General features: G+C 56.6%; 1 protein-coding gene across 2 annotated transcripts; it reads right to left on the reverse strand.

Moving 5' to 3' along the window:
- Positions 1-3,638: 3,638 nt before the first annotated feature.
- Positions 3,639-21,251, reverse strand: ppp1r10 (protein phosphatase 1, regulatory subunit 10). Of its 2 annotated transcripts, none has more exons than XM_088908310.1 (18): positions 18,402-18,670; positions 14,116-14,229; positions 13,935-14,021; positions 13,348-13,483; positions 13,184-13,235; positions 12,770-12,862; positions 12,260-12,409; positions 11,269-11,374; positions 11,023-11,129; positions 10,191-10,291; positions 9,795-9,963; positions 9,083-9,229; positions 8,619-8,865; positions 8,015-8,090; positions 7,526-7,735; positions 6,887-7,013; positions 5,678-6,097; positions 3,639-4,402 (listed from the first exon to the last, which is right to left on the reverse strand). In XM_088908310.1, exons 2-18 carry the CDS (start codon positions 14,220-14,222, stop codon positions 4,293-4,295), a joined length of 2,445 nt encoding a protein of 814 aa, XP_088764436.1. In that variant the 5' UTR covers positions 14,223-14,229; positions 18,402-18,670; the 3' UTR covers positions 3,639-4,292. The 2 variants fall into 2 exon arrangements, with proteins under 2 accessions (XP_088764436.1, XP_088764435.1); XM_088908309.1 differs by lacking the exon at positions 18,402-18,670 and adding an exon at positions 20,623-21,251 and having other exon boundaries at positions 3,640-4,402.
- Between the last annotated feature and the right edge of the window lie 290 nt (positions 21,252-21,541).

Genomic DNA, 21,541 nt, shown 5'->3' on the forward strand with positions numbered 1-21,541 from the left:
CCAGTCCTGGTCCTGGAGGGGTCAGTGTGTGTGTGTGTGTCTCTGCAGAGTCTCCAGGGGTCTTTAAAGCAGGACTGTCCAGTCCTGGTCCTGGAGGGGTCAGTGTCTGTGTGTCTGCAGAGTCTCCAGGGGTCTTTAAAGCAGGGCTGTCCAGTCCTGGTCCTGGAGGGGTCAGTGTGTGTGTGTGTGTGTGTGTGTGTGTGTGTGTGTGTGTGTGTGTGTGTGTGTGTGTCTGCAGGGTCTCCAGGGGTCTTTAAAGCAGGGCTGTCCAGTCCTGGTCCTGGAGGGGTCAGTGTGTGTGTGTGTGTCTCTGCAGAGTCTCCAGGGGTCTTTAAAGCAGGGCTGTCCAGTCCTGGTCCTGGAGGGGTCTGTGTGTGTGTGTGTCTGCAGAGTCTCCAGGGGTCTTTAAAGCAGGGCTGTCCAGTCCTGGTGCTGGAGGGGTCAGTGTGTGTGTGTGTCTGCAGAGTCTCCAGGGGTCTTTAAAGCAGGGCTGTCCAGTCCTGGTGCTGGAGGGGTCAGTGTGTGTGTGTGTCTGCAGAGTCTCCAGGGGTCTTTAAAGCAGCGCTGTCCAGTCCTGGTCCTGGAGGGGTCAGTGTGTGTGTGTGTGTGTGTGTGTGTGTGTGTGTGTGTCTGCAGGGTCTCCAGGGGTCTTTAAAGCAGGGCTGTCCAGTCCTGGTCCTGGAGGGGTCAGTGTGTGTGTGTGTGTGTGTGTGTGTGTGTGTGTGTGTCTGCAGGGTCTCCAGGGGTCTTTAAAGCAGGGCTGTCCAGTCCTGGTCCTGGATAAATCCTGTGGATAAATTGGAGATCTATGGGGGGGGGGGGCTGAGAAATGGGGACCCCTCTGCTTCCGACGTCGTGCTCCAGCCTGTTTCGCAAAAAAAAAAGCGTGGTTTTTTTTATAAATGTGTATTTATTTAATTTTTTGGGAATATTTATTTTTTAAACTCGGATCCGACTGTCTGTGGTGCTTCACATTTTCCAATAAAGGACTGTCCCTCGACGACCAGGTGTGTAGGTGTGCAGTCACTGCGCGTTCGCTGTATCAGGTGGCACCTGGGCAGGGAGCCCAACCGAGACAGAAGAGATCGATCATTTGCCAATAGTCATGGCACAGGAGGGGGCGGGGCACATTCTAATAGGGCAGTGGTGAAGCATGATGGTATGGGCGGGGCACACAGTTACAGGTGGGCTGGGGAACAGTACGAGGGGCGGAGTCAGAGCATGACACCCTGTCTGGGGGGGCGGGGTTAGGACGTAGTACACTGGAAAGGGGCGGGGCACATTCTAATAGGGCAGTGGTGAAGCATGACGGCATGGGCAGGGCACACAGTTACAGTTGGGGTGGGGAACAGCACAAGGGGCGGAGTCAGAGCATGTCGCACAATGAGGGGGGCGGGGTTAGGACGTAGGGGGCGGGGCACATTCTAATAGGGCAGTGGTGAAGCATGATGGTATGGGCGGGGCACACAGTTACAGGTGGGGCGGGGAACAGCACGAGGGGCGGAGTCAGAGCATGACACCCAATCTGGGGGGCGGGGTTAGGACACAGTACACTGGAAGGGGGGGCGGGGCCAGGGCACAGGGGAACAGGTACAACAAGCATTCACCCCTCCAAACACGCCCTCCGATACAAGGGCTGATCGAGAGCTCCCTCTGCTGGCGGGGGGGGGCGGGGGGGGCACGATGCCGCCTTTCGGTTTCTCATCAATTAAACACCATTCACCCAGCGGTGGTCTTCACCAGACCGTAAACGGACTGTGCTGAAGGCCCTTTACAGCTGACTTTCTAAACCCCAAAAAACTGCCTCCGAGCGTAGCTGGGAGCATCAACGATTACCCTGCTAATTAAGGTATATGAGAGAGAGAGAGAGAGAGAGAGAGAGAGAGAGATTGATTGATTGATTGATTGATTATTCCAGCTCCGTGACGCAGAACGCAGATGGAAGAAGAAAAAGCTGAGGACACCAGCTACCCCCACCTACACCACCAGGAGGCGAGTTTGACACTCGCATCAGAAAGAAACCCCCAGGGCGTCTTCCACCTGTGCCCCTAATTCCCCTAATTGGTCTCCTTAATTGCTTAATTGGACAAGAGGAATCCTTTCTTCCTTGAGCAGCTGGCCGACGTCCAATAAAGAGAGCGTTCTTCCGAAGGGCCGCGGATCGTGTCCCCCACCCCAAAAAAAAAACATCTAAAGACGAGAAATGAGTCCACAGAAGCCCAGCCCTCAAAGTCTCATCACATTTATTAATAAATGTACAAAATATATATATATATAACATGAGCGTCCTGTGTGTGCGTACACTCGCGCAAGCATTCCACACGGACACACGGAGATCCATCTGGAAAACCAAATATTTTTTCCTCTTTAAAAAAAAAAGAAAGAAAGAAAGAAAGACCGCTCGTCATCGTCTTATCGTCGGAAAAACAACAACAATACGACAAGAAAGAGAAACCAAACAAAACAAAAAAAAATCCATCGGTCCCACAAGAGACGAGAAGAGAAGAGCTCAAGTTTTCACAGAAAACACTCTGGTTCCCCTGCCCAGCCGGGTCAGTCCGATCGCCCCCCCCCCGCCCCCGCAGGGCGTTAAAATCGTTCTGTACTGGGGCGGGCGAGACGAGAGGGACACAGACCTGGAGGGAGGGCGTGGAGTCTGGGGGGCCTCGGGTTCGAATCCGGGCTGTGACCCAGGACGAAGGTCTTGGCTGGGGGGGGGAGGGGGGTGGAGTCGCGGGCGAGACGAGAGGGACACAGACCTGGAGGGAGGGAGGGCGTGGAGTCTGGGGGGGCCTCGGGTTCGAATCCGGGCTGTGACCCAGGACGAAGGTCTTGGCTGGGGGGGGGAGGGGGGTGGAGTCGCGGGCGAGACGAGAGGGACACAGACCTGGAGGGAGGGAGGGAGGGCGTGGAGTCTGGGGGGCCTCGGGTTCGAATCCGGGCTGTGACCCAGGACGAAGGTCTTGGCTGGTGGTGGGGGGGGGGGGAAGGGGACAGTAACGTGAATCCTTTCCACACCACCGGCCTGCAGCGAAGACCCCCCCCCCCCCCCCCCAAAAATAAACAGAATCCGCCGGACCCGGGTTCGAAGACCCAGCGCTGTTTAGTGGGAGGGTCTTTGTCCTGTGGCTTCTGTAGCGCTCCAAGGTGGGGGTGGGTGTGGGGGTGAGGAATCGGTCGCCCCCAGACACCGGGATTTCGGGGCGCCAGCGCTGTGGGGGGTGTGAGCCCCCTCCCGGTTGTGCCGGGTGTTGTGTCCCGAGCTCCCCGCAGGCTGGGTTAATACTGACCCCACTGAGTCGTCTCACTGGAGCGACAACAGCAGCAGGAAAGAGAAACATCAAATCCACTCGAGCAGCGGCCCTCAGCAGCAGGCTGGGGGACCCCACAACTGGAGAAAAAAAACACACACACACGGGGGAGCTCAGAGGGGGGGGGGGGGGGGGTGTAATACTACCCCCTGCTCCTGAAAGTGGGGGACTTCCCCCCCTCTTCTGAGCTGCCCCGGGTGTTAGGGTGCTGCCCCCCCCCCCCCCCCACAAGGACGGGGGAGAGGAGAGGAGAGAGAGAGTCGCTCCCCTTCAAACACCGCCCCGAGCTGGGGGGTCCCTCACAGCTGACGGAGAAACGGGCCTCCTGATGCCCTAAACCTAAACAGACACCCCCCCCACCCCCCCAACAGCACCCAACAGCTTTGTAAAACCGTCTCCTTCCCACCCCGGCCCCCCCCGACTGATGGGGGACCCCGATATCCAGGCAGGGGTGTGTGTGTGTGAATAAAGTGGTTCTGTACCCCCTCCCCGGCCAGGACACCCCCTGTAGTGGTAACTGCGCAGCGGTGCAGTGGGGGCTCTTTGGCAGGGAGGGGCGCGCCGAGAACCCCAGCGCGCGCCCCCTGCTGGCTGCACAACAGGAGGCGCACTTACAGGGCCCGACACATACGCTCGCCCGCGGTGGTGGTGGGGGGTGGGGGGGGTAGCGGTTAGCGGACCGGAGCCGTGTACAAAATGAAGCCCCTTGATACAGATGCCCCCCCCCACCCCCTCCCGGCTGCCTCTGTACAGTCCCGGCAGCCTGCTCCGAGCCCTGCCGTGTTAGGGCCTCCTCCGCGTTGTGCCTGGTGTTGTGCCTGGCCAGAACCCCTCCTTCTCCTCCTCCAGGGAGAGTCCATCGATTTCATCGCTTGAGTGTGCGTGTGTGTGCAGGGGGGGGTCCGGGTAATGTCCGCCCGCTGGGGGGGGTCTCCGCTGGTGAGTCCAGCCCACCTCCGGGGGTCCGCGGAGGGGGGGGGTCTAGGGCAGTGGGGGGCCGTTGACCCCAGGGTGGTAGAAAGCACAGTTGTTCTCGTAGCGGCAGCTGCCCTTCATCATGAAGTGTCTGCACACGGGCCGGCTGGACATGTCTGCAGCGCACAGAGAGAGAGAGGAGAGAGAGAGGGGTTAATACAGACACAGGCTGCATGGAGAGTCAGCACACAGAGAGAGGAGAGAGGGGTTAATACAGACACAGGCTGCATGGAGAGTCAGCACACAGAGAGAGGAGAGAGAGAGGGGTTAATACAGACACAGGCTGCATGGAGAGTCAGCACACAGAGAGAGAGAGGAGAGAGAGAGGGGTTAATACAGACACAGGCTGCATGGAGAGTCAGCACACAGAGAGAGGGGTTAATACAGACACAGGCTGCATGGAGAGTCAGCACACAGAGAGAGAGGGGTTAATACAGACACAGGCTGCATGGAGAGTCAGCACACAGAGAGAGGAGAGAGAGAGGGGTTAATACAGACACAGGCTGCATGGAGAGTCAGCACACAGAGAGAGAGAGGAGAGAGAGAGGGGTTAATACAGACACAGGCTGCATGGAGAGTCAGCACACAGAGAGGAGAGAGGAGAGAGAGAGGGGTTAATACAGACACAGGCTGCATGGAGAGTCAGCACACAGAGAGAGGAGAGAGGGGTTAATACAGACACAGGCTGCATGGAGAGTCAGCACACAGAGAGAGGAGAGAGAGAGGGGTTAATACAGACACAGGCTGCATGGAGAGTCAGCACACAGAGAGAGAGAGGAGAGAGAGAGGGGTTAATACAGACACAGGCTGCATGGAGAGTCAGCACACAGAGAGAGGAGAGAGAGAGAGGGGTTAATACAGACACAGGCTGCATGGAGAGTCAGCACACAGAGAGAGGAGAGAGAGAGGGGTTAATACAGACACAGGCTGCATGGAGAGTCAGCACACAGAGAGAGGAGAGAGAGAGGGGTTAATACAGACACAGGCTGCATGGAGAGTCAGCACACAGAGAGGAGAGAGAGGGGGGGAGAGAGAGAGGGGAGAGAGGGGCTGATACACACACAGGCTGCATGAAGAGTCAGCACACAGAGACGGGAGAGAGGAGAGACAGCACACAGAGAGAGGAGAGAGAGAGGGGGGATAGGAGAGGGGAGAGGAGAGAGGAGAGAGAGAGGGGGGATAGGAGAGGGGAGAGGAGAGAGAGGAGATTATACAGGGGCTGATACAGACACAGGCTGCATGGAGAGTCAGCACACAGAGAGAGGAGAGAGAGAGGGGGGGATAGGAGAGGGGAGAGAGAGAGGGGAGGGGGGGGAGAGAGAGGAGAGAGGAGGCACAGAGGGGGGCAGACACAGACACTGCAGCTGAAGGTCGAAGCGTCTTCTCCTCACCTCCCATGTGGGGGCCGTTGGGGCCCCCCCCTCCTCCGCGGGGGGGCCCCCCTCCGCCTCCGCGCCCGGGCCTGCCCCGGAAGTTGGGGTCACCCCCTCCTCGGCCGCCGCGGCCCCTGTGGAAGTGGCCCCCTCCTCCTCCGCCGCCGCCGCCCCCTCCTCCTCCTCCTCTCATGCCGTGGGGTCCCCCGCCGCCCCGCATGGGCTCCCCGTGCTGGTCCCAGTAGCCCTCCCCGCCGCGGGGCTGGGGGTGCGGAGGGGGGGGCCCCATCATCCGGGGGCCCCCGCCCCCTCCCCCGTGGGGTCCCGGGTAGTGGCCCCCGGGGGGTCCGTGGCCGTGGGGGGGGTAGTGGGGGCCGCCCTTGGGTGGGGGGTACCCCCCGTTCATGGGGGGGCCGTGGCCCAGCAGTCCAGAACTCGCTGTGGAGAGAGAGAGAGATAGTGGGGTTAACTGGGGGTCCCCATGGAGAGACACACTGGGACAGAGGGAAGACTGCAGACAGGACCCCTCAAAGGTCACAGGTCGCCAAAGACCCCAGAGCCTCTATCACAGGGGTCACTGACCCTCCCAGCCCTGCACCCCTTCGGCCACCAGGGGGCGCTGAGCTCGGGGCCTCTATCACAGGGGTCACTGACCCCCCCAGCCCTGCCCCGCACTGCTCACTGTCGGCCACCAGGGGGCGCTGAGCTCGGGGCCTCTATCACAGGGGTCACTGACCCCCCCAGCCCTGCCCTGCACTGCTCCCCTTCGGCCACCAGGGGGCACTGAGCTCGGGGCCTCTATCACAGGGGTCACTGACCCCCCCAGCCCTGCCCCGCACTGCTCCCCTTCGGCCACCAGGGGGCGCTGAGCTCGGGGCCTCTATCACAGGGGTCACTGACCCCCCCAGCCCTGCCCCGCACTGCTCCCCTTCGGCCACCAGGGGGCGCTGAGCTCGGGGCCTCTATCACAGGGGTCACTGACCCCCCCAGCCCTGCCCTGCACTGCTCACTGTCGGCCACCAGGGGGTGCTGAGCTCGGGGCCTCTATCACAGGGGTCACTGACCCCCCCAGCCCTGCCCCGCACTGCTCACTGTCGGCCACCAGGGGGCGCTGAGCTCGGGGCCTCTATCACAGGGGTCACTGACCCCCCCAGCCCTGCCCCGCACTGCTCACTGTCGGCCACCGGGGGGGCAGCGAGTGGTTTCTCGGGCGAGACGGTAGCCCACCTGGCGGCGGGCCCGGCGGCGGGGGCTGCGGCTGGCTCTGCTGCAGGGAGCCCAGGAGCTGCTTGATCTTGTCCGAGAAGTCGGGCTGCTTGATCAGGTCCTCGGGGGTCTGGTTCCCGGAGCCGCCCTGGGGGGGACAGAGAGAGGCGCGGCGGGTGAGTCAGTATCAGCTTCAACCACAGGGCTGGGCAGCTTGTTCCCCACCCCTGCCACCCTCTGTGTACAGAAGAGCCCCCTGTCCTGACTGGAGGAGCTCACCCAGCTGTGTCTGGAGAGAAGCCAGGGTGTCGGCTTCAACCACAGGGCTGGGCAGCTTGTTCCCCACCCCCGCCACCCTCTGTGTACAGAAGAGCCTCCTGTCCTGACTGGAGGAGCTCACCCAGCTGTGTCTGGAGAGAAGCCAGGGTACCGGCTTCAACCACAGGGCTGGGCGGCTTGTTCCCCCCTCCCACCACCCTTTGTGTAAACAAGAGCCTCCTGTCCTGACTGGAGGATCCCACCCAGCTGGCTGGGCAGCTCGTTCCCCACCCCCACCACTCTTAGTGTACAGGGGCGCCTGGGCAGCTCGTTCCAGGGCGTGTCTCAGGGTGTGTGTCACCTCGGTGTCATTGCGTCTCGGGGGGGGGGTCAGGGTCTCACCATGATAGTGGACAGCAGCTCCTGCATGTTGACGGCCGGGGTGCCGCTGCTGCTGCTGCCCTGCGTCTGGGGGCTGCGGCCACTGCCCAGGCTGCCCATCAGGTTGGCCAGGACGGGGGGCAGCTTCGCCCCCGGGCCCTCGGGGGAGTGCGAGGAGGGGGGCGCCGTGTCCATGGGCTCCAGGTAGCCCTCGTCCGCGGAGCTGGAGTCCTGCGAACCATACAGACGGCACCGCGGTCAGTCAACGACAGGCCGGCGAGAGGCCGCGCGCGCAGACAGGCCGGGCGAGAGGCCGCGCGCGCAGACAGGCCGGGCGACACAGTCAGACAGGCCGGCGAGAGGCCGCGCGCGCAGACAGGCCGGGCGACACCGTCAGACAGGCCGGGCGAGAGGCCGCGCGCGCAGACAGGCCGGGCGACACAGTCAGACAGGCCGGGCGAGAGGCTGCGCGGGCAGACAGGCGGATGGGCGACAGACAGAGGGGCGTACCTCATCCAGCGGGATGAGCCGGGGCGGCACGGGCTCGTAGGGCTCGGGGTCCGGCTCGTGGGGGCTGTCCGGCACGCTGGGGAGGAAGACAGAGAGCAGACAGTCACACAACCGTGCCGCACCGGGTCCTGCCAGAGCCAGGGGGCTCCTGAGGGGCGACTGCGACTACGCGTCGTATCGGAAGAGGAGACGACTCCCAGGACCCCCAGGGGAGTGCGAGGAGTGAGAGCCGTATGGGCGACAGCAGCCCACCGATCTGAGGAGCCGGGGTATCGGCTTCAACCACACGGACTGGGCAGCTCGTTCCCCACCCCCACCACCCTCTGTGTACAGAAGAGCCTCCTGTCCTGACTGGAGGAGCTCACCCAGCTGTGTCTGGAGAGAAGCCAGGGTATCGGCTTCAACCACACGGACTGGGCAGCTCGTTCCCCACCCCCGCCACCCTCTGTGTACAGAAGAGCCTCCTGTCCTGACTGGAGGAGCTCACCCAGCTGTGTCTGGAGAGAGAAGCCGGGGTATCGGCTTCAACCACACGGACTGGGGGGCTTGTCCCCCCCCCCCCCCCCCTTAGCGTACAGAAGCGCCTCCCCCACCCCCAGCTCACCTCTCCTTGGACAGGAAGATCTCCTGCAGGATGCCCTTCTCGCGGTCCTGCTGCACGTAGCGCTCCACGCTGGCGCTGCCCGGGATGACCAGGCTGGTCGGCAGGTTCAGCGGCCGCGGCGCCGCCCAGGGCACCTTCTCCTCCATGGCGTCGTGGGAGAGGCGGCGCGCCGTCTCGAAGGCCTGCCGGTCCATCATCATCTCGCGCTTGGCCGCCTCGCCAAAGTCCTTGATCTTGTTCACGTTGACTGTGGGGGGAGAAGGGGGGGGGGGGGGGCGAGGGGGGTGTTGTGTGAGACACGGACCGCAGAAAGAGAGGGAGACAGGTGGAAAGAGAACAGGAACTTCCTTACGCTAAGGGTGGTGGGGGTGGGGAACAAGCTGCCTTGTTCACTGACCCCCCCCAGCCCTGCCCCGCACTGCTCACTGTCGGCCACCAGGGGGCGCTATTGCCTGGAGGCTCACCTCTCTCGGTCTCGTCCAGCTCGAAGTAGAAGTACTGCTTGAGCTGGCTGTCCTCGGCCCAGCGCACGGTCTTCCTCTTGCGGCCCTTCCTGGTGAGCTGGGGCTCGTCCTCGCCGCGCGGCTCCGACAGCGCGTTGGGCTTCTCCGCTGCGGGGGGGGGGGGGGTGAGAGGTGAGCCCACAGTGCCTCGCAAGCGCCGCGACGCTAACTGCCCGAGCGGATCTGACCACAGGGGTGTCCGGTCAGTGTGGTGATGCCCAGAGGGGTGTCCGGTCAGTGCTGTCAGTCTGGTGATGCCCAGAGGGGTGTGTGATCAGTGTGGTGATGCCCAGAGGGGTGTCCGGTCAGTGCTGTCAGTATGGTAATGACCAGAGGGGTGTCCGATCAGTGCTGTCAGTCTGGTGATGACCAGAGGGGTGTGTGGTCAGTGTGGTGATGACCAGAGGGGTGTCCGGTCAGTGTGGTGAGGTGTGTGTGGTCACTGTGATGTGTGGTGTGGTGATGACCAGAGGGGTGTCCAGTCAGTGCGGTCAGTGTGGTGAGGAGAACAGGGGTGTCCGGTCAGTGTGGTCAGTGTGGTGAGGTGTGTGTGGTCAGTGTGGTGATGACCAGAGGGGTGTGCGGTCAGTGTGGTGAGGAGGACAGGGGTGTCCGGTCAGTGCGGTCAGTGTGGTGACGACCAGAGGGGTGTGCGGTCAGTCCGGAGGCCCACCTGTGTCCATGGGCTCTGCGCCCTCCTCGGTGGGCACCGGCGTGCCCGGCTGCTCCAGCTCGGGGGCGTCGTGCGCAGCGGCCAGCTGGGGGGCGGAGGCCGGCTCCGGGGACGAGGGCTTGGCCGGCGCCGGGGCGTCCGAGGAGGGCTTGCTGTCGAAGGGGCAGGACTGCACCCGGGGAGAGGAGAGGAGAGGAGAGGAGAGGAGACGCACGTCAGTTCCACAGCTCGCCAGCAGGGCGGCGACACACCCCCACAGACAACTCGGACCCCGGCCCACGACCTCGTCCCTGGACGGGGGCACGTGCCTCTTGCCCATACACCCCCAACCCCCCGCCCTCAAACAACCCCCACCCGAGCCAGTAACGACCCCAGAGCCCAGGAGGCGGCGGGCACCTTGTTGCTGGTGGGCGAGACGGCCTTTTTCTTCTTCTTGATCTTGATGCCGGGCACCGGCGCCGAGTTGAGGGCGTCCAGGAAGCCAGTGCACTCGATCGCTGTGGGGGGGGTGGGGGGGGGGGAGGGAGAGGGAGAGGTCAACGTGTGCTCTTGGCCAAGACGCTGCCCGTCCTGCCCGTCACTGACCCCCCCAGTCCCGCCCCGCACTGCTCACTGTCGGCCACCAGGGGGCGCTGAGCTCGGGGCCTCTATCACAGGGGTCACTGACCCCCCCAGTCCTGCCCTGCACTGCTCCCCTCCGGCCACCAGGGGGCGCTGAGCTCGGGGCCTCTATCACAGGGGTCACTGACCCCCCCAGCCCTGCCCCGCACTGCTCCCCTTCGGCCACCAGGGGGCGCTGAGCTCGGGGCCTCTATCACAGGGGTCACTGACCCCCCCAGCCCTGCCCCGCACTGCTCCCCTTCGGCCATCAGGGGGCGCTGAGCTCGGGGCCTCTATCACAGGGGTCACTGTTCCCCCCCAGTCCTGCCCCGCACTGCTCCCCTCCGGCCACCAGGGGGCGCTGAGCTCGGGGCCTCTATCACAGGGGTCACTGACCCTCCCAGCCCTGCCCCGCACTGCTCACTGTCGGCCACCAGGGGGCGCTGAGCTCGGGGCCTCTATCACAGGGGTCACTGACCCCCCCAGTCCTGCCCCGCACTGCTCACTGTCGGCCACCAGGGGGCGCTGAGCTCGGGGCCTCTATCACAGGGGTCACTGACCCCCCCAGCCCTGCCCCGCACTGCTCACTGTCGACCACCGGGGGGGGGGGAGAGGGGTAAATACTCACGCTGGGGGGGGATGATCTTGACTTTGATCTCCTTGGTGGAGTTGGGGGTGGTGTTGAGGGGCTTGTACTTCTTCTCCACTGGGGGGATGTCCGGCAGATTCGAGGAGCTGAGAGACAGACAGAGAGAGAGAGAGAGAGGGGGAGATCAGGGGGGGGGTCTCACACACAGTCTGGAGAGGAGAGAGATTATGGGGGAGCGCGGTGCGGTTCGGTCCGGTTCTGGGAGCAGGGCCCGGCTTCCCTCACCTCTGCCTCTTCAGCACCGCGGGCTTGATGTTGTACTTGTCGCCCAGCTGGGGGGGGGCGGAGTTCTTCTTGGGCGGGACAGGAGCAGGGGCCTCAACCTCTAGCCCTGGAGAGAGAGACGGAGAGATAGAGGTGTGGTCAGGGTCCAGAGAGAGAGAGACTGTAGATCAGACTGGACAGCCCAGAGTGTCTCCTCCTACAGCCCCAACACACAGCAGATCAGGGGCAGGAGAGAGAGAGAGAGACTGTAGATCAGACTGGACAGCCCAGAGTGTCTCCTCCTACAGCCCCAACACACAGCAGATCAGGGGCAGGAGAGAGAGAGAGAGACTGTAGATCAGACTGGACAGCCCAGAGTGTCTCCTCCTACAGCCCCAACACACAGCAGATCAGGGGCAGGAGAGAGAAAGAGACTGTAGATCAGACTGTACAGCCCAGAGTGTCTCCTCCTACAGCCCCAACACACAGCAGATCAGGGGCAGGAGAGAGAGAGAGAGACTGTAGATCAGACTGGACAGCCCAGAGTGTCTCCTCCTACAGCCCCAACACACAGCAGATCAGGGGCAGGAGAGAGAGAGAGAGACTGTAGATCAGACTGGACAGCCCAGAGTGTCTCCTCCTACAGCCCCAACACACAGCAGATCAGGGGCAGGAGAGAGAGAGAGACTGTAGATCAGACTGGACAGCCCAGAGTGTCTCCTCCTACAGCCCCAACACACAGCAGATCAGGGGCAGGAGAGAGAGAGAGACTGTAGATCAGACTGTACAGCCCAGAGTGTCTCCTCCTACAGCCCCAACACACAGCAGATCAGGGGCAGGAGAGAGAGAGAGACTGTAGATCAGACTGTACAGCCCAGAGTGTCTCCTCCTACAGCCCCAACACACAGCAGATCAGGGGCAGGAGAGAGAGAGAGACTGTAGATCAGACTGTACAGCCCAGAGTGTCTCCTCCTACAGCCCCAACACACAGCAGCTCAGGGGAGCCCCTCACCTGTCGACCGGAACTTGGCGTGACTGGGCGCGGTGGTCCGGGGGGCCTTGGGCTTCTCTCTCTTCTTCTCCTCCTCCGCTGGCTTCCCTCCGTCTGCCCCCTTCACCTCACTCGTCTTCCCCTTCACCTCCTCCCTCTTGCGCTTCTTATCTGAGAGAGGCGGGAAAAAAAGAACAAAACAGGTTCAGTCCAAGACAGAGGCAGCTTTGTCTGCAAGGAATTCGAGTCCGACAGAGCCTTCGACTACACCCGCAAAGAGGCAGGCCGGAGCAAAGCCTTGTGGGAAACGTAGTTCCTCACTGCCCCGATTCCAGGTAACAACAATAAGAAATGGGGGGGGGGGTAATGAAAACTACAACTCCCACAGTGCAGTGCACAGGCACGCCCACAGCCTGGTTTTTGCTTTGCGGCGATGGCTGCTGGGAAATGTAGTTCCGGGGGGATCGCCGCCCGGCTTCTGAAAAGAACCCTCCGAGAGAGAGAGAGAGAGAGAGAGGTGGGAGAACTCACCTGAGGGGGAAGCCCCAGCAGACGACGCCCCGCTCTGGGAGCGGATGATGGCCATCCATCCATCCACCAGCACCGAGGCCAGCTTCCTCAGCTCTGGGTGGGGGGGGAGAGAGAGAGAGAGAGAGCGTGTGTGAGAACGAGGGTGTGTGTGTGTCGGTACGTCTCAATGACCTGACAGCTCCTATCCTATACCGCGTCTCTGTAATTCCTTGTGTCACCTGGTGTCCCCCCTGGGGAAAACTGTATCGTTTGTTGTATTCTACTCTGGAACTTTAATTCTCCCCACTTCTGCCCATCTCTCCTTGCGGGGAAAAGCCTTTCATTGCCAACAACCAAAATACATAAACCTTGAGTGATTGATTAATTGATTGATTGATTGATTGGCCCGGGGAGGAGACGGTGACGGGCTCTCACCTTCACTGTAGCCGCTCTTGCTCAGCTGCTTCACCAGCTTGGCCGTGTTGTTCTGGGGAGGAAGAGAGAGAGAGAGAGAGACGCAGGGGGTCAGTGCTGGGATTAACGGGGGTGGGGGGTCTCCCGCCGGCGAGGGGCCGCCGGGCCGGGGGGGGTCCTCTTACCTGCTTCAGGTGATCCACGGTGAGGGGCAGCTTCTGCAGGGTCAGCAGGATGAGCTGCAGCATGGGCGTGTTGTTGGTGGTCTTGGAGTAGGTCAGCCAGCCGTTGAGCAGCTTGTAACCTCCCAGCCGGATAAACCTGCGGGGGGCGACAGAGAGAGTTACACGCGCACAGTCATGGGGCCTGACGAGGCTGTGTGAACAATCAGACAGTTGTGGGGGGTCAGGGGTCACAGGGCCTGACGAGGCTGTGTGAACAATGAGACAGGTGTGGGGGGTCAGGGGTCGAGGGTCAGGGGTCACAAGGCCTGACGATGCTGTGTGAACAATGAGCTGAGACAGGTGTGGGGGGTCAGGAGTCGAGGGTCGGGGTTCACAGGGCCTGACGATGCTGTGTGAACAATGAGCTGAGGCAGTTGTGAGGGGGTCAGGGGTCGAGGGTCGGGGGTCACAGGGCCTGACGATGCTGTGTGAACAATGAGCCGAGACAGGTGTGGGGGGTCAGGGGTCAAGGGTTACAGGGCTTGACTGTGTGAACAATGAGCTGAGGCAGGTGTGGGGGGTCAGGGGGAGAGAAAGGGAGTTGCTACCTGTTGAGGATGTCCTGGGATTTGGTCTGGAGGAGGATGTTGAGGTACAGGCACCGGCCGACCATCTTCTGGGAGGCCTTCATCAGACTGCAGAGAAAGGAGGGAGGGGAGAAGAGGTCAGACGGGGCCAGCCCAGGGCCGCTGCCCTGGCGGCGGGCGGAGGGGGGCGAAGACGCCTCACCTGAAGATCTTGGAGACGCCCTCGGGGCTGCGGATGTCTCCCTCCTTCCCCAGGAAGGACTCCACCTCCTTCAGGAGCTCCCGGGGGTCCAGCGGGCCCACGGCCATCCCGCTGCTGGGAGAGAGAGGGGGTCAGAGGTCAGCGCACACCACCAAAACACCGCAACACCGCTTCAACACTGCACCGGGCCCGAGAGAGACAGGGTCAGAGGTCAACACACACACACTGCAGTGAGCCCAGACGCTGACTCACACTTTAACACTGCACTGGGCCTGAGAGAGACAGGGTCAGAGGTCAACACACACACTGTAATGACCCCAGACACTGACTCACTCTTTAAGACTGCCCTGGGCCCCGAGAGAGACGGCTCTATGTTACCTCAAAGAAACACAAGCCACCTGAGATCTGAAGATCTGAGACACAGGCAGTCTAACAACAGCTCTTGACTGCTGGTTTGCTGGAGGAACTACTACTGAACGAGACCTGAGACACAGCACAGCCTGACACTGAGCTACACTTACAGTGGAGACACTGCAGTCACACCACTGAACTAGATCTGAGACCCGGCACTGACACTGAACTACACTTACAGTGGAGACACTGCAGTAACATCACTGAACTAGATCTGAGACACAGCACTGACACTGAGCTACACTTACACTGCAGTAACACCACTGAACTAGATCTGAGACACAGCACTGACACTGAACTACACTTACAGTGGAGACAGTGCAGTCACACCACTGAACTAGATCTGAGACACAGCACTGACACTGAACTACACTTACAGTGAAGACACTGCAGTAACATCACTGAACTAGATCTGAGACACAGCACTGACACTGAACTACACTTACAGTGAAGACACTGGAGTCACACCACTGAACTAGATCTGAGACACAGCACTGACACTGAGCTACACTTACAGTGGAGACACTGCAGTCACACCACTGAACTAGATCTGAGACACAGCACTGACACTGAACTACACTTACAGTGGAGACACTGCAGTCACACCACTGAACTAGATCTAAGACCCAGCACTGACACTGAACTACACTTACAGTGGAGACACTGCAGTCACACCACTGAACTAGATCTGAGACACAGCACAGCCTGACACTGAGCTACACTTACAGTGGAGACACTGCAGTCACACCACTGAACTAGATCTGAGACCCGGCACTGACACTGAACTACACCTACAGTGGAGACACTGCAGTCACACCACTGAACTAGATCTGAGACACAGCACTGACACTGAACTACACTTACAGTGGAGACAGTGCAGTCACACCACTGAACTAGATCTGAGACACAGCACTGACACTGAACTACACTTACAGTGAAGACACTGCAGTAACATCACTGAACTAGATCTGAGACACAGCACTGACACTGAGCTACACTTACAGTGAAGACACTGCAGTAACATCACTGAACTAGATCTGAGACACAGCACAGCACTGAGCTACACTTACAGTGCAGTAAAACCACTGAACTAGATCTGAGACACAGCACTGACACTGAACTTCACTTACAGTGAAGACACTGCAGTCACACCACTGAACTAGACCTGAAACCCAGCACTGACACTGAACTACACTTTTAGTACAGTCACACCACTGAACTAGACCTGAGACACAGCACTGACACTGAGCTACACTTACAGTGAAGACACTGCAGTAACACTACTGAACTAGATCTGAGACACAGCCTGACACTGATCAACACTTACAGTGAAGACACTGCAGTAACACCACTGAACTAGATCTGAGACACAGCACTGACACTGAGCTACACTTACAGTGAAGACACTGCAGTAACACTACTGAACTAGATCTGAGACACAGCACTGACACTGAGCTACACTTACAGTGAAGACACTGCAGTAACATCACTGAACTAGATCTGAGACACAGCACAGCACTGAGCTACACTTACAGTGAAGACACTGCAGTAACACCACTGAACTAGATCTGAGACACAGCACTGACACTGAGCTACACTTACAGTGAAGACACTGCAGTAACACCACTGAACTAGATCTGAGACACAGCACTGACACTGAGCTACACTTACACTGCAGTAACACTACTGAACTAGATCTGAAACACAGCACTGACACTGAACTACACTTACAGTGAAGACACTGCAGTAACACCACTGAACTAGATCTGAGACACAGCACTGACACTGAACTACACTCACAGTGCAGTAACACTACTGAACTAGATCTGAGACACAGCACTGACACTGAACTTCACTTACAGTGAAGACACTGCAGTAACACTACTGAACTAGATCTGAAACACAGCACTGACACTGAGCTACACTTACAGTGAAGACACTGCAGTAACACCACTGAACTAGATCTGAGACACAGCACTGACACTGAGCTACACTTACAGTGAAGACACTGCAGTAACACCACTGAACTAGACCTGAGACCCAGCACTGCCCTGTCATATTACTGAATCATAACAGATGAGACAAAACTTAGTTCCCTACATCACTGAATCACAGCATACCCAAGTCTGTAACCTTAATAATAAGATGGAAAGTTAAGAGTGACATCTAATTGCAGTCTCTACTGTAAATTAATTAGTAGTTAATAGCAAACCCTCAATCCCTGACATTACCCGTACTATACAAGGCAACAAGGTTAAGTAATGATCTCTTGCTATCTTTAATAACATGTTAATATTTCCATAGACCATTATACCACACGTCTCGAGCATTACTAACAATGCTCGTCAGTGGAGCGCAGATCTAAACTCAAAGTATGAGACTGACCAATTAGCAATTAGCAACCCTGCTTCAGAGTTGAGGCTTAAAAAAAAAACCAAGAAAAATAATTCTGCCCGCTTGATGCGTATATAGATGTAGATCTATGGATGGGATGACGATTTTCTGGAATCAACACTGCTGGATCGTGGGCTGCTGAGGTACCCCCCCCCCCCCCCCACTGTCCGTGCGTGACACGCGTAAACCCGACCAGAGCCGTCACCTGCTGCCGCCCTGACGTCACCGACAACCCCCCCTCGGAGCTCAGGGCTGTGCCCAGGGAGGAGTGTCCCCCCCTGCGCCCTCTGGCGGCCGTGCGGCGGAACTACAACCCCTTACCCTGCCAGACAGAGAGACCAGGTGGAAAAAAATTCTACTCCGGAGGCGAACCCCTTTTTGAAACTCTGGGAAGGGGGTGGGGCGATCAACATTTTTCGCAACATGCTTTTAATAAACGTGTAAAAACGTGGCATGATGCATTCTTAGATTATTATTATTATTTTTTAATTCACGTCCTGTGGCATTTTCCCCACAAGCTGTAGCAATAGGTTAAGACCTCTGACGCTTCTGGCTTCAGATCAAATATCCCAGCCTTTTATCCTCCTGGGGAAAACGGTGGGAATGTAGGGGATTGGCCAGTCTCATCCCAGCCCAGTTTGAAGCTGGGGGGGGGGGGGGCGCTAATCGTGATGCCCTCAAAAAAGGTGCTCGGTTATTTTTTTTTTGTAATTCCTCAGGTAAAACGTGGTTTTCCTGAGCTAAGCGGCGTCTTCAGGGCGGCCAGAGTGCCCATTTTCACGACTAACTTGCAACTTGAGCTCGGGAGTCCGGATAATAAACCAAATCTGCCCTGAATAATAAAATATATATATATATTTCCCCCGAGATTAACTGCGGTTAACTCTCCCTGTCTCGCCCCCTGCGGTGATACCAGCAGGTCTGGCCGGCTGTGTCCCTGTATTGCCCGAATTGATCAGTTTCTTGCAGGCGAGACCATCATAGATCTCCATCATCTAAAATTAAATATATATATCCCTATAGATGTGGTCAAACGAAGTCTATATTCAAAGACACCATTTTAATGGGAAAGCTCATGCAGGGCATGTACTTTCTGGAGGGTGTCAATTCGCTAGGAAAACCTGGCTGATCTGAAGGAAAGGGGGGGGGGGGAATTTGGAAATATCGATCTTCTAACGCATCAATCAATGAAAACCGTGCATGCATGGGTTTTTTTTTTAAAGCACCGTGCAGAACTAGTTAACAAGACACCTTACATACAGAGTTACTGCTAGGACAGTCCCAGGCTATTTTTTACAATGAAAAGGATTTTTTTAAAACCCCCACCCCCCCCCCCCAAAAAAAAAAGACTTCAGAACCCACTGGAAATAGATCGACCAACTAAACAAGAAAACAGCCAAAGTCAAGAGCTATGAGGAATTCATGGAAGTCGTGAAATGTTATAGGAAAAAAATAAATGCCAGAAATTTGCTTATTCTTACCGGAGGGAACATTGCGGCTGTGCTATGAGTCTGCAGGAAGGGACAAGTTTTTTTTAATTAAAAAAAAAAGTGTCGAAGCTTCACAACGCCAACCTCAAAATGACCAAATTACCTTGTTTTTACCCCTCCTTGCAACGGTACAGAGTGGGTAACATCACCGAGACACGTTAGAAACACAGGTGGCTGTTTTTTTTTTTAAAGACAAGTCTTCCAAGATCAGTCTCACACGCCAATACGACCCCCCCCCTCCCAAAATAAACTACATAAACTAGGAAATTTGGGATTTTCCATGTAAAATCTGGACTAAGGAAGTCCCCAATACGAAAAGATCCTTTTTTTTTCCAAAAAGACTTGGGATTCAAACTTCTGTGCAAAACCATCCCTTTCCCCCCAAAAAAACAGGGTTGGATTCGCCCAGCTAAAACATTTTTTTTTAAAAAAAAGTGCTAAATTGAGTCTTTTGGGTGTTTTTGTTTTCGCAACCTCCCCTATCACATTTTCACCAGTCACCACAAAAAAAAAAATTACAGTTACACGTATTGTAATCGCACGTCTTTGGAAACCCAATCCGAGCTTCAAACGTAAAATCATAAAATAATATTTAATAGGGAAGAGTGCTTTCAGAAAATTTCACACCCTGGCTGCGTTTAAGTGTCGAAGACACACACACACCACACGGACGGGTGTGGGAGGCGACGGAGGAAGAGATGAGGCTGTTTTGTTGTTGTTGTTGTTGTTGTTTTTTTGCCCAGGTTATGGCGAATTTTTTTCGAAGACTTCCTTCAGAAAAGGGAAGGCACCTACAGTGAGCCCCAAAAAAAAAGAGGGGGGGGGGGGAGGTTTTCTTATTTAAAAAAAAACCCTGCCTCTCCTCCAACTTCCGTTTTCCAGCGACTCAATAGGTTTGCCGCCAACCCCTCGCCCTCGCAAAGGAGACGAACGAGCCGCCATTTTGTCAAACACCCCGCTCCGCCCCCGACATGCCTGAAAACAAACACGACAGATTCTTTTTTTTTTAAAAAAAAAAAGGACAAATACAGGTTCGCCTCGCTAATTCAACCCCAGGGGCTGGCCACATTACCGGCCACCGACGAAGATTTCCAAACAACAACAACAACAAAAAGATATCTGGGCTAACGTAACACATCCCACCACACACGCGTGTCGCGCACGACGAGAGGTTTACTTGTATCCGCACAGGGAGAGAGAGTCGTTATTATGATCAAGCCAACCCGTCCGCCATTTCGCCGTTTGAAAGCCCCCTCCGAAAGGTTTAACTTTTTCAAAAATTGTCGAGGAAGAACAACCACCCCCCCCAAAAAAAGGATTATTAAAAAAAAAACAAACATGTCGATTAACGCGTTTTTTCACCTCCCTCCACGCTATCACCTCCCGGTATATATATCCGCAATCTTTATCATCAGATTGCCCACTAAATATGATTATTTTTTTTTTGGGTTGCTGCTGTAGTTGCTGCTGCTGCTGCTGTTTTAGGTTCACCTGGGGAGGGGAAACAATTTCTGCCGTGAAGACATCGCAGCACAGTTTTTTTTAGCAAGAGACAGCACCGCTCACCGATTTGCCATTTTCTACCGATAAAAACCCCCCGACGCGTTCGCAAGTCACAAAAACAAACAAAAAAAAAATAATAATAATACAAATAATCTCGCTGTTATTCCCGGGGCAATCTTTATGTGTAGATTGCGTCGCCTCTGCAGAAAAGCAACACCAACCCTCCCCACGCCAGGATCAAAAAAAGCAGGGAAAAAACGACATTTTCGGCTTTAATGCTCTCTTCTTGCCCTCCCCTGACTAAAGGCTATCAACTCCCCACCCCCGGCAATCTTTATGTACAGATTGCTTATAGGACACGTTCAAATTTATCCTTATCGCTTCATCATAAAATATAAAAGATTATTTATATATATAAGAGAAGCAATCGTCTCACACACAAAGACACAGAACTTTATCCAGCAGCTCCGGCGTCTGTTGTGTGTGAGCTCATTAAAACAAAAAAAATATTAATTTTTTAAGGCTTGCAAGATCGTGTTAAACCCTCCCCCCCCCCCGCCACCCTCCTCCAAAATGATCATTCATATATATATATAGGCAAGCAATGTTTTAAAAAAAATACAGCTTGATTTTTTTCCCCTAGGAAGCAACGTTTTTTTTATAGAAAAAAAAATTTTGGTTTCAAATTTGTTGGAAAATCGACACTTACTATCAAAAACTCTCTCTCTCTCTCCTCTCAGCGTCTCGGGTTACTATAAATTGCGCTTTTTAAAGCGACAATTTGTATTTTTTTTTGGTGGTTTGTTACAACAGTTTAGCGGGATAAACTGTCATGGTTGGTCTGTAACAAAGCAAACGTTTTTGTTGTGGCTGGAAAAAAAAAAATTGCTTTTTAGGTTATTTGGGCGGGTGCAAAGGAGAGCCAGGCTTTCTTCTGGAACTCAAAAGAGGTGGAAAAAGGTCATCATCACACAGTCCGTCAGACTTGGGCAGGGACGAAAAAGAGATCAGTCTTTTTTGTTTTTTTTGGTTTGGTTTTTGTTTGGTTTGGTTTCTCGTCAAACAAAATGTCGGCTCCTCGACACCTCGGGTTTCCTCTCGGCGAGTAAAAACCTGCGGGAAGAAAAAGGAGACAAAAGGCGAATTAGCCACACACACACACACAAAAAAAAAGGTATATCCTCCCACTTTGAAGACGGTACGGCTCGAAGTGCAAAAAAAAAAAAAACCGCCTTTAAAAAAAAAAAATAAAGAACACAGCCATAAATGCAGGAAAGCTACGCAGTTAAGGACGCCGGAAAGAAGAGCTCGACCACCTACCTCTTAACAAATCCGGGAATGAGCGCGGCGCGGGGCGGGCCGCAGCTCTTATACCGCGGATGATTTTGACGTCACGGGTGACGTCGGGGCACGCGCAGACGGCGCGTTGCCGGGGCAACGGGGGGGCCGGGGCGCGGCGAAGGCCCTTTGTCCGCCGCCATTTTGACGCCCTTGAGCGAAAGGAGGAGAGGGGGGGGAAAAACCTGTATTTTGTAGGAAAATCGGATGAAAACACCGTGTTGGTGCTCATTCCTTTTTTTTTTTTTGTGCGTTGCATCTCGTAAAGACTAGTTTGATATCCCACCCCC

The sequence above is a fragment of the Atractosteus spatula genome, assembly GCF_055471065.1.
Source record: "Atractosteus spatula isolate fAtrSpa1 chromosome 10 unlocalized genomic scaffold, fAtrSpa1.hap1 SUPER_10_unloc_1, whole genome shotgun sequence".
Classification (NCBI taxonomy): domain Eukaryota; kingdom Metazoa; phylum Chordata; class Actinopteri; order Semionotiformes; family Lepisosteidae; genus Atractosteus; species Atractosteus spatula.

Excerpts from the sequence above, each read along its gene's own strand:
- ppp1r10 (XM_088908310.1), bottom strand. The coding sequence starts at position 14,222 with ATGGCCGTGGGCCCGCTGGACCCCCGGGAGCTCCTGAAGGAGGTGGAG. Across the intron at positions 11,130-11,268 it reads GCGGTGCTGAAGAGGCAGAG|CTCCTCGAATCTGCCGGACA; the intron begins GTGAGGGAAGCC and ends TCTGTCTCTCAG. Across the intron at positions 4,403-5,677 it reads CAACGGCCCCCACATGGGAG|ACATGTCCAGCCGGCCCGTG; the intron begins GTGAGGAGAAGA and ends TGTGCGCTGCAG.